At 38.3% G+C, this 11,854-nt stretch overlaps 1 protein-coding gene across 2 annotated transcripts in view; it reads right to left on the bottom strand.

Annotated features, from left to right (window-relative positions):
- Positions 1-11,854, bottom strand: part of NCBP1 (nuclear cap binding protein subunit 1) — a 36,309-nt gene that overhangs the window by 2,093 nt on the left and 22,362 nt on the right. For both annotated transcript variants that reach the window (XM_038552899.1, XM_038552900.1), the window contains 7 exons: positions 10,731-10,834; positions 8,605-8,727; positions 7,019-7,121; positions 6,104-6,197; positions 5,301-5,404; positions 3,080-3,194; positions 40-168 (listed from right to left, as the gene is read on the bottom strand). In XM_038552899.1, the coding sequence (XP_038408827.1) occupies positions 40-168; positions 3,080-3,194; positions 5,301-5,404; positions 6,104-6,197; positions 7,019-7,121; positions 8,605-8,727; positions 10,731-10,834 (772 nt within the window). The remainder of the gene's footprint in view (positions 1-39; positions 169-3,079; positions 3,195-5,300; positions 5,405-6,103; positions 6,198-7,018; positions 7,122-8,604; positions 8,728-10,730; positions 10,835-11,854) is intronic.

Below are 11,854 nucleotides of genomic sequence, written 5' to 3'. Positions count from 1 at the left end.
CATTGTTTTTTAACCTATCAGTGTCCCAAGCCAAGATACCTGGAATATGACAAGGAAGAGGTTCTTCTGTTCACTCTGAGCAGATTCTACTTTTTCCTGCAGTCTTTCTATTTGCTCCTCTAGAGCCCCATCTTTCCTGTCACTGCTTCTGTCATCATCATCACTTCGCTGCAAGATGCACAGGAACAAAAGGAAAATACCATTTAGAATTCCAGCATATTAAATCTCACTAAGTCAAAGGGAAGGATGTTCTTGTGTCTGGTCAAATGCCACTTGAAGCCTGTATTCTCTGGTGAAAGTACTCCACCACCCCGACGGCACACGCATACACCCAAAAGGCCTGCAGGCACGTAGCTAGGCCATCCTTAGTGGCACCTGTCCTGGATGATGAGTTACAACTTTTACAAGGTAGCCCATTCAGGGAGGAAGTGTGTGTCACATTTTCTTCCATTCAAAATGAATACAGCTTTGAGCTCCATGCAAAGTGTGTAGCAGATTCTTGTTATTCACCATAGTTCTGTTTATGCATTTGCTGGGAACCCTGAGCCACTGCTTAGGGAAATCCAGGGTTAGGTTCTTGGGAGCCTTTTGGCTTATTTTTGTCAACTGATCCATACGTAACCTTATGTGTGTTTCTGTTTGAAGATAGCTTATTTAATATATGTTTTACAATTATATACAATGTTTCTTTATACTTAAACTGCTTGAGAAAGATTTAACATTTTCCTGACCCCGAGTAATGTGACTGTCAACTTCTTTGGCTGTCCACTTTTTTTTAAATCAGTCATTGTCAAAAAAAAAAAAAAAAAAAAAAAAAAAAAATCAGTCATTGTCTTATGAATCCACAAACTGAGCTGCTTTTACCACAGCATTACAGATGTTTTTTTAGAACTTGATGGAACAGCCTAGGTACAATTGGTGAATTTCCTTTTTCTGAATGTATCTATCCTATTGTTAAATTTGTGAACACTGAACTCATGGCCAACAGCACAGTTATTCATCACCAAACGAAGCTCATGTAATCCACGTATTTTTACTGTCAGAGACCTCACAGCCTTCCTGCACTACTGGACAGCATTTCAGCCCTATGCTTCAGGGCCATTTTCAACAGTGAAGTCACCGACAAAAGCTCAAATGTGGCACTAAATACACCTTGAAAAGGATCCTTTTTTTTTTTTTTTTTTTTTTAAATAGTATGAGAACTGAAACAAGGCAGAGTATTGCCTTGTTCAACCTTATCTGGGAACAAGCTCACTGGGCAACTCAAAATTTTCACTGCTCTGCCTATGTCTGAATGACGGGGAAAGCACTGCGAATATAGATTTTTGAGGTCACAAAGTTTAGTGAGTTTGCAAAATCAGCACCCGCAAATAATGAGGACAGGCAGTATATTCCTATAACTCTGCTACTGCTCATTCAACAAAGTAGATGGCCAGCAAAACAACTGAGTCACTAATACATAGCCATATGGCCTCAACAGTAACAAGAGAGAGGCAGTGTGCCAGTTTTTCATCTAACGGGCCATATAGAAAAGCTGGGCAGAATGGCATACAGCTTGAGAACCTGCTCATCCTTGCAATAATTTAGAAATAGCTCCGACTACATATAACTCAAAGCAGACCGTTCAAGCTTCCGCTGGCAATGATGGGCTCAATACAACTCTATTAAGCTTTAACAATTCCCTTCCAGCTCACCCTGAAGAACTTAGAGCATTCACTTAGGTGTTGTCTTTTTAATTTAGTTGTTAGATGACCTTCTCAGTGTCATAAAGCTAGTAAGCAGCTGAGCTAGAACCTGACTCCAGGTATGTTACATACTAAAGTCCTTTGGTCCTCTGAGTAAGAAAGTAAGCGTCACCAGACCTGGAAAACCCACTTCCTCCTAGATAACACTGTTGGCAATACTCCTTCTGGGATGGTTGCCTTCTACCCTTTAGACAAAGTTATCAGAACCTCCCCGTTTTTACAAAATTCTTTTATCTCTAACGTAGCACCTGCCTTATCTTGTAGGCAATTGGGTAGATGGTGGTCTTTTTCCTATACCACACTAAGGCTAGGTTCTATAGTACTGTTGCCTGTAGACCTTCCTGTGATGAGGGAAACGTTACATAAATCTGTGCTGCCCAACACAGTAGCCACTAGCCATACATGACTGTTGAGCATTTGAAATGGGGTTCATATGACTAAAAAACTGAATTTTAAATTGTATTTGATTTTTAACTTCTAGTTAGATGTGGTAGCAGGTACTGTGTTGGACACCACATATCTAGAGAATGGTGTGGCATGAAGGGAAGTCCCTGGAATTTGACAGGCTTGGATCAGATCCCAACCTCTGTCACTTATTAACCATGTAAGCTTGAACAAGTTATTTAAGTTCTCTGAGCCTCAATTTGGATATCTACTAAATGGGGATGATATCATTTACCTCGCAGTGTTTTAAGTTTGTGAATGTATGTTTATATATCATACATACACATATATGAATGTATGTGGAGACTAGCACTTGAACCTGCTGTAGGTTCAGGTAAGTCATTACATTTGTCTCCACCTACTCTGGTAAATATGCACATCACTGGAAAATACTATCATAAACACTAGTAGTACTATTATGCAAAATCATGGAACATAGTTCATTGCTTCCCCCCAAAATGGCTAACCATACTTCTTAATATGAGAAGTATTCCATAAACCAGGGAAGGTTTCCACAGTGCTGGGGAAGTGGTGCACAGTCTCCCTGTCTCCTCTTGCACCAGAAACTCTTAGAGAAATACAAGTGTCCTCTTTCCTTCTCTGCCTTCCCTTTTGGGAAGGGCAAACATGAAGTGGATTCAAAGAGAAGTATGGAAAAGCAAGGTTTGTGGCTTCCTTCCAGGTTTATCACACAGGAGAACAGCAGGGAGCAACACACCCCCAGGTCCTTCCTCTCCCTCTACTTCTACAATAGTCTGCATAATTTGGCCTCAAAAAAACCCAACAAAAAACAAAACAAAAAAAGTTCCCATCAAGGTAATGAACTTTGAATTTTTTAAGAGTTTCTGGCATCTTTTCTTTGACCATTTGCAAACCAGCAGAAGACTTACCCGTTTGTGTTGCCTTGCAAGTTTTTCTTTAGCTTCTTCTAGCTCTTTCTGGATTTTGAGAACGTGTTTGTTCATCTTACGAATTGTGGAGTGCAAAATTTCCCAAACAAACAATCTTAAAGTAACATAACATTTAGTTACTGCGTGTTCAAGTACACTTACAGAAAATAAGACCTCTCAACTTGTATGACCTACTCATTCTGAAGGTCTTCCACTCTTCAGTAGCCAGAATTAGTCATATTTCTCCGTAACACTTAAAATTTTTTGTATTATTAACTGTGCAAACTCTATTTCTAACCATTAGACTCAGGTAAGCTTCCTGAAGGTAGTACTGGGTCCTTGTCATTTTTATTTCCATCCCTTACTAGAGATGCATAGAAGGTATGTGTACATACTCAATGAAGCGAAATGGCAAACCAGAAAAAAGTATGTTACATTAGGAACAAAAATATTATTTTCTCTCTTCTAAATTTAAACATCATGTATTGGAGTTGTCTTCAAAATGGAAAACCTAATCTGAGGCTCATTTCACATGCTTTATGCTACTTACTAGCATACATTCAGCCAATTCCCTGGAACATTTAAGAAACTTACTAGTTCACAGTATCTATCAACTGCTGGGCCTTTGAGAATGAGATATAATATGTGTCACCTACTTTATCAGCAAATTGCTTATTAAACAGATGCTTTAAAATTTTTGTTGCATAAATGGTTTAGTTATTTTTTGAAACAGCTTCTTAACTAAATCTGTCTAGAAACTAGTTCTTCTTAACCCCAAGATACAGTGCAGAAGAGGACTTCCCTCTATACATTTTGGCTGGATGATGACCATTTCAGTGGACGATAATAAAACAGCTTAGTCATAAAACTCAAAGTCTAGAGTCTAGACAGGGCATAAGAGCAGAGTACTTCAGCTGGAAGGGATGGGCAGGGAAGGCTTTGCAGTTAGGAATACTTGAGCTTAGGGTTCAAGAACAGGTGGAGCTTTTGAGCCCTTTATCCCTTCAAGAATGCCTGTGTTTGAGTTCTGACTACACTTACTTGTGTGACTTTGGACAAGCTACTTAAACAGTCTACAATATTTTCTTGTTTTGTAAAATATAGATGATAATGTAACCCTGTTTATAGTGTGAGGTGAGAATGAAATGAGTTGCAAAAATAAATCACTCAGGATAATGGCCAAATAACCTGGGTGGTCAATTTTCGGAGAGTCTGCAAATCTGAGAATGTCTGTTGTCCTCATTTATGAACGCCAATCTGGCTGATATAACTTTATTTTTTATTTATTTATTTATTTATTTTACTTATTTATGACAATCACACAGAGAGAGAGAGTGAGAGAGAGAGAGAGAGAAAGAGGCAGAGACACAGGCAGAGGGAGAAGCAGGCTCCATGCACCGGGAGCCCGACGTGGGATTCAATCCCGGGTCTCCAGGATCGCGCCCTGGGCCAAAGGCAGGCGCCAAACTGCTGCGCCACCCAGGGATCCCCTGATATAACTTTAGATCATACCCTTCCACCCTAAGGATTCAGTTCATTTAAGACCAGTGTCCTTTGCCAAACCAGATACAATGAAAAGGATAAAGGTTGTGATGGATTGTTGTATCTTTATAAGTAATATTACTTTATTTCATCCTGATCAGTTAGAAAGCCTATGGAATCAACTTCATGAGTAAGAACCAAAGCTTAATGAAAAGTCTCTCCTTGTAGAGCAAGTGGGTCTAGAATTAATCTTCTGCATTAAATCTAGGATTTTTGTGACTGCGGTGAGATACTTCCCTTCCCAAAAGGCACTCAGGTGCCCACCAGACTTTTCCTCAATCCCTTCATGATGTGTACTTAACCTACCATGACTTTGATTTCTCCTAGTTCCTGGTATGTATTCTAGGCCCCCAATTGAGCTGGAACTCTTCCCTGCATCCCACTGTCTAGCTCAGACCCTGACACACAGCCTGATCTTCTCCCCAAGTCTGGATCCTTTATCAGCATCTCTACTTGTCTGGCTGAGTCCTGATTCAATTTACATGTGTCCTTAAGAGACACTGCAAACTGCCTGGCTGTGTATTTGCACTGTCCAGGAATCTTTGCTAAATCCAATCCTACCAGGTTAGACCATTAAGTATATTAATGATGTCTGAATCAGAGTTTGGAGCTCATGTATCAGACCAAATATAAACTGATTCTTAGAGAATACAAACTTTGTAAAATAATCCACATTTACCTAGTAAAGTCTCGTGACAGTTCTGAAGAGAAGATCCAATTAGCCACCGCAGCGCAGTCAACAATCTGTGTACGGATCATCTTATCTACTAGTACAGCAATCATCTACAATGAGAAAACAACTATTAGGGTAAATCACACTTACGTGGAATCCACAACCATCCCACTGCTACAAAACCAAGATAGGTCATATGTGAAATCCATTTTCAGTGGTTATGGAATGGATCTATTTGACCATTAGGTCCTTAAGATTTATTCTGCACTCTGCTTGGGTCTGGTACTTACTATAAGAAATCTCTAACACCAGTAAAGATGGAGCAAAAGAACACCAAATATTTTTTGAAAATATTAGAGAATACAAAAATATATAATTTCTAAATTTATCCTAAATTAAAAAATATAAAAATGTTTTATCATAAAAAAGTGTTAATATGTGCAAACTATTTTAATGCTCCTTTATAACACATAGTATGAAAACAAAATATACTGAGGTCTGAAAAATCTGGAGCTTGTCTGTAGAAATTTGATAGACTTGGTAACAATATCCTACCCAGGTGGTAGACTCTTACAAGCAACAACCATTCTTACTACATATTTAAAATATGTTGAGATATTATAGTACAAAACTAAATCATAACACTTGCTCTTTAAATGAATGAATAAAATATGACTTCCACAGCACTAAAAACACAAGTTTAAAACCATTTTACAGATTCAAATTTCAAGTTTAAAAACAACAGTATTAATTGCCTTATTTTTATACCTATACAATCACACTCAAGATGTCTAATTAAAATTTTTTACCTGTGGATGGTTCCTCCAGACCTCAAACATAACTCTTAGAACATGTAACTTTCCTTCATCACTCTCAGCTAGGGTTTTGAAGACTTCATGAAACCTATTGACAGTGGGGTAAAAAATACCATAGATAAACTTATTCACTAAGGATTTTAAGTTTTCAAAGCCTTTTTGATGCTACTCACTTTACAGAGTAATACATAAATGCAAAAATAACCAAATGTTAAATATTAAGGATATAAAAAGTATGATTAGGAATTCATGGTTTGTATGAAATTTGTCACAACAAGAGATTTACAATATGCCACTGTTGGCCCAGGACTACAGTTTACCATGTATCTAAGAATAGTGAGGGCTAAGGAACCGTCTCCAAACATTGGTGAAGTATCCTGACTGCACTTCTGTGAGAACCCTGCAAATAATAGAGACCTAGAAGTTGAGATGGGATGAGGAGCCCCATGTCTCTGCTCAGCTGGAGGAGTACCTATACATTCTTTCTTTTTTTGGATTGTTTGAGGAGTTAGAAAGCTGTCTTTAGATGCCAACCTTTGGGTGGCTCCCAAAAATCTAGTTGGCTCTCATTTCTGCTTACCTTCCTTCAAGAAGACGTTTAGACAGGATGGGAGCTCCTTGACTGTATATATGATTATCCTATAGACTCAGGTGTCTCACTAGTTCTCTCTAAAGCTCCACATGAAAAAACTGTACCTTCCATGTGTATATGCAAACTGTACATACATATTGACAGGAACCAAAAAGGGAGTTAGCTACCACAAGCCCAAACCACTATATTAAGTTATATCATAATACTGTTAAGATCTTTATGGTCAACAATTTTAGACAAAAATTATTATACCACTGGTATACACCAAGCAATGTTCCAAACGCTCAAAACAGAGTATATGTTCTTGTTGCACTTACTTTGCAAGGGCACTAAAGGAGTGGCTGAATGATTTGGCTGCCAAGTGTAGCAGAGTCTGTACAAAGACCTCTATTTTCAGTGGGTTAAAGCTGAACCCTTCATCTGAAAAATATTCCACAGTAAGACAGCTGGTCCATCACCTGGAATGCTAGATGGATGGTATGCTCACATGCAAGCATTAAGTCAGACATTCATGTCATGTCTTTGAATACTAATAAACAAAAACCACTGCTGATTTCAAATACTCAAAATATAAAACTAAGCATAATCTTAATTCTTAGTTTTTGGGATTATTTCCCTAATCCATCTAAATGATCCATTTCTTTTACAAATACCACATAACCTTCCTTGTTCATACCTCTCTGATGGCAAGATAATATATTAATATAAAAATTCAGTAAACCCTCTGAAGTCTAAGTCTTAAGTTGTCTGATAACGTCTTAAGTTTATGACCATCATTTTGACATATATTTTCTAAATTTCTTTTTTTTTTTTTTTAAGATTTTATTTATTCATGAGAGACATAGAGAGAAGGCAAAGATATATGCAGAGGGAGATCTCAGAACTCTGAGATCATGCCCTGAGCCGAAGGCAGCCTCTCAATTGCTCAGCCAACCAGGCATCCCTCTAAATATATTTTCTATCATAATATAAATTTCTTAGAAAAATCCAAACAAAATAACCCAAAGGCCAATCATGTTTTGAGTAAGTCATTTATTATGCATATCCCCTTATGTACAGATCTAACAAAAAAAACTTTTCCCCGAAATGTTACCCAGTTGTAGAATTTTCATCTGTTTTACTGATTTGTCTTTTCTGATGCCATTACCACATTGTTTTAATTACTGTAGTTTTTATCTTCTAATATGTGATAAGACAAGTCCCTCTCTTTTTTTGTCTTGTTCACTTATTGATTCAGGTAAACTTACAAATCATTTTGCTTATTTTCCCCATGCTTATCCAGAAACAAGCCTAGGGATTTTGGTTGAAATTACCTAGTACATATTCAGTATGTCTTAAATATTATTATTATAGCTAAAATTGTTGTGAAAAACCCAACTTTATAATTCACTAAGTCCTCCCATTCAGGAACTTCTCTAAAGTGAAAACAGAAAATGTCTAAAAATCTCTGAATGAGAACAGTATATTTTACTTTGTGTTTACTTTCTTTTTTTTGTTTTTTAAAGATTTTATTTATTCATAAGAGACACAGAGAGAGAGAGAGGCAGAGACACAGGTAGGGAGAGGTAGGCTCCCTGTGGGGACCCCGATACGGGACCCGATCCCAGGACCCTGGAATCATGACCTGAGCCAAAGGCAGACACTTAACCACTGAGCCACCCAGGTGCCCCTTGTGTTTAGTTTCTATACTGAATGTTGAATGTAAGCTCTGTTGCAGGGAGGTGAGGATCTCTTTTTATATAAGGGAGCAAAGAGCTGGGTCCTTAGGAACCAGTGAAACTGAACAGGCCATTGGTTAGGAGCATCCACTGAGACTTAAAGAGGAACTCCCATTATGCTTTATATTTATGCTTTAACCTGGCCTATACATAGTTCCATGAAGAAGTATTTATAATTCTCTTACCATCATCATCATCCTGGTTAGGATTTGGTACATCTTTCAGAATGCTGAAGATTTCATCATTTGTTGCTTTACTTTTAAAGGCAACAGCTAAACAGAGGGCAACTGAATGTCCAGGAAGAGAATCTAAGCACAAATGGGGAAAAGGATAGATCAAATTTAAAGATTATTCTTGTAAACAGTTAAATAACTAAGAAACTTAAACAATGGTCCTTTGACAGTCCAGTCCTCATATCCCTAGGCTTAGTAAGATGAAAAGCTGAGACTCCATGTATTTCTTTCATTTTGGTCAGTGCCCCCTTCTCCCTCTTTTACCCTGAGACCATGACATTGAAGTTTGAACAGGTAAAGGCTGCAAACTTGAGAGACAGGTTTTTTCATTGTCATTTGCTGAGGCCATACACTTGAATCTGTATAAGCCAGATGCTCATAGGCTTCGACTCCACATTTACTATTGGTTATAATCTGTTGAGTCCTTTTTGTATAAAATCTGCACTGATATATACTGTATGGCATCACCAGAGCAACTGCAAATCTTTTAATGTAAGGTAGAAAAATGGATAACAAATAAAAAGGCAATTCTGATATAGGGATTACTAAGTATTTCCAACGAATGAAGTCAATCACAATAGGTCACATGTGCTTCTCCTTGAAAGTGGGAAAGAAAATAAAAAAAAGAATCCCCCGTTACTAAAGGGGTCTACATTGTAGTGGGGGAACCAAGACAGTCACATAAAAAGTAACCAGAACAACACAAAACTGGCTTGCTAAAGGTTTAGTATTTATAGGAGAGGAGCTTGAGCCAGACCCTAGACCGAACATAGGAACTGGAGATAAAAAGGGCTTTCCAGATTGAGGTTAATGGCACAAATAAACGCAAAACCAAGAACCATGAGCACGGATTAAATCAAAGAGTAAGCCTGGCTGGAGCAGGGGTCCATTTGGGAGGAAGTGACCAATAACAGAGTAGGACCAACTGTCAGGAGGGCCTTCACTGTTAGGCTAGCTGCTTCTGTGGGAAAAAGGAAAGCTCAATGTTCAATAAAAAAGTTTGAGCTCTTGCTATTAAAGGCTGTACCTTTTACTTCTTTGAGCCAGCGTGAGGCAGAGCTGAAAACTCTGCGCTTATTAAGACTGCTGCCACATCAGGCTCTGCTCTTTCAGGAAAGCGCCATGATAGGAGTGAGGCGCTCGCTCAGTAAGCCCGGATGTGAGCTGGGGCTCTACTGGCTCGGAAGCAATTACTCTGGCTTTACCTCTTGGAATATATTCCTACTGTAAAAGTGGTCTAATTTTAATACTGTAAAAGTGGTCAATGCTAATTCTGAGAGTGTTTTAAGGATTAAGTGACATAGTGACACAGGAAATGTAGTTATTAGCATTGGGACAAACGGAGTTTCCTTCAAGGAAAATAGGTGTAGTGTGAGGTGTAGGCAGAGAACCAGGGGCGCAGTAGGAGGCAAGGGAGGGGAGTGACATGAAGTGGAAGGGTCATGGAGGAGCCATATGCTGTGCCATCTGCAAAGACTAATGTGGAAAACCTCAACACCTAACTCTCTACCAGTAATAACCAATGTGCACCTTACTTTCATAAGCATAAAATATAAAATGGCACTTCAAATTATAGGCCCTCTGATTCACAGCATAATCTCAGACATGAGGTAACCAAAAGGTAAGAAAACCATTATTTAAGAATTTACTTCTAGAGGCATATTGCTGGTCAAATTAGTCTTTGTGCACCTATGTTCCCACAACTGAACTGATTAAAACATGACAATTCAGATAATCTCCACTGCCATGACAAATATACTCTTATTTTACTAAGTTCTGGCTCTAAATTCAACTTGCCATACTTAGCATATTTAAAATAATGTCATGGATATAACATTATAAACAATATTAAGAATAAAAATTTACAAGCCAGTAATAACTAAGTAAATCATGAATCTTCAAAATGATGACAGGGCAAAAAAAATAATAGCAACTAGTACAGATCATCTTTCAAACAGACAAGCTATAAACCCAAGAAAAGAAAAAGTTTACTTTCTCCACCTTAAATAACTGACTTCAGAGAATGTTGGCATCAGTACTTCTAAAGACAATGGGATATATCTTATTGAATTACTTACTGCTACTTTCATCTCCATACTTGTAAATGCAGGTTGGGTTTGCAGGACATAGAGCTGAGAAGGTAGGAGGAACAATATCTAATATACGCTGATGGTAAGACAACCTACAATACAAATAAGAGCCTCAGAAAATAGGTTCATCAGTTCCATTATTTGGTAACCTCCAACTTACCGGGAAAGTCCCATTTCCAACACTCTGGACTCAGTTGACAGCCAAGAAGTCAAAGGGGAAAACAAGTTCTTTTAGCTTTTATATGACAGCATACCAAAACTCAGGCCTTCTTCGAAACTTACTGGTTCACAATGAGGTGTGGGCCAGTGGGTCCACAAGCCTGGTGACCAAGGATGTGGAGTGGTACTGGGGTAGGGTAGGGGTAGAGGAGATAGTCTCTATTATCGGGAGACTCATTATACTGTAGCAAATAAACAAATATCAAGGCTAATGGGAGCCAAGTTTCCTATTGCATGAAAAGGTATTTAGAAATCATGGCAAAGGGGAAGGCCAGAAAAAATGAGGTAGAATTAGAGGGATATACACACCTAGATGGATATGTGTGTGCACATAAATGCATGTACTATCTTTGTCTACCTCGATAGCAGTGAGCATATCAAGTGTCCAGATCTTGGTTCCTAAATACCATACTCCACTATTAGGAACTTGGCTCTGTGAGGGGCACCTGGGTGCTCAGTTAAGTGTCAGCCTCTTAAATTTGGCTCAGGTCATGATCACAGGGTCCTGTGACTGAGTCCCCAATTGGGCTCCCTGTTCAGCAGGGAGTCTGCCTCTCCCTCTGCTCGTGTTTTCTCTCTCTCAAATTAATAAAATCTTAAAAAACAAAATGGCTTACTATTAAAAAAAAAAAAAAAAAAAACAAACGAAAATTTGGGCTCTGTGAATAGATGACTGCAGGGAAAGGGAAAGGAAACAAAAGATGAGCCAAGAACAGCTTATGCCAAAAATAAGGGAATGCTTAATGAATGGATGGGGATATTAAGAAAGGGGGTGGGGAGGACATAGGAGCCACAAGGGGCTCCCCAACAAACAAAACAGGGACAATTTAGGCATCAAAATTAATAATGACAGCAACAGATTATGACTCACTGAAGAAAATAGAAATCAATTA

The sequence above is a fragment of the Canis lupus genome, chromosome 11, assembly GCF_011100685.1.
Source record: "Canis lupus familiaris isolate Mischka breed German Shepherd chromosome 11, alternate assembly UU_Cfam_GSD_1.0, whole genome shotgun sequence".
Lineage (NCBI taxonomy): Eukaryota > Metazoa > Chordata > Mammalia > Carnivora > Canidae > Canis > Canis lupus.
This window is presented reverse-complemented; position numbering and strand designations above follow the sequence as displayed.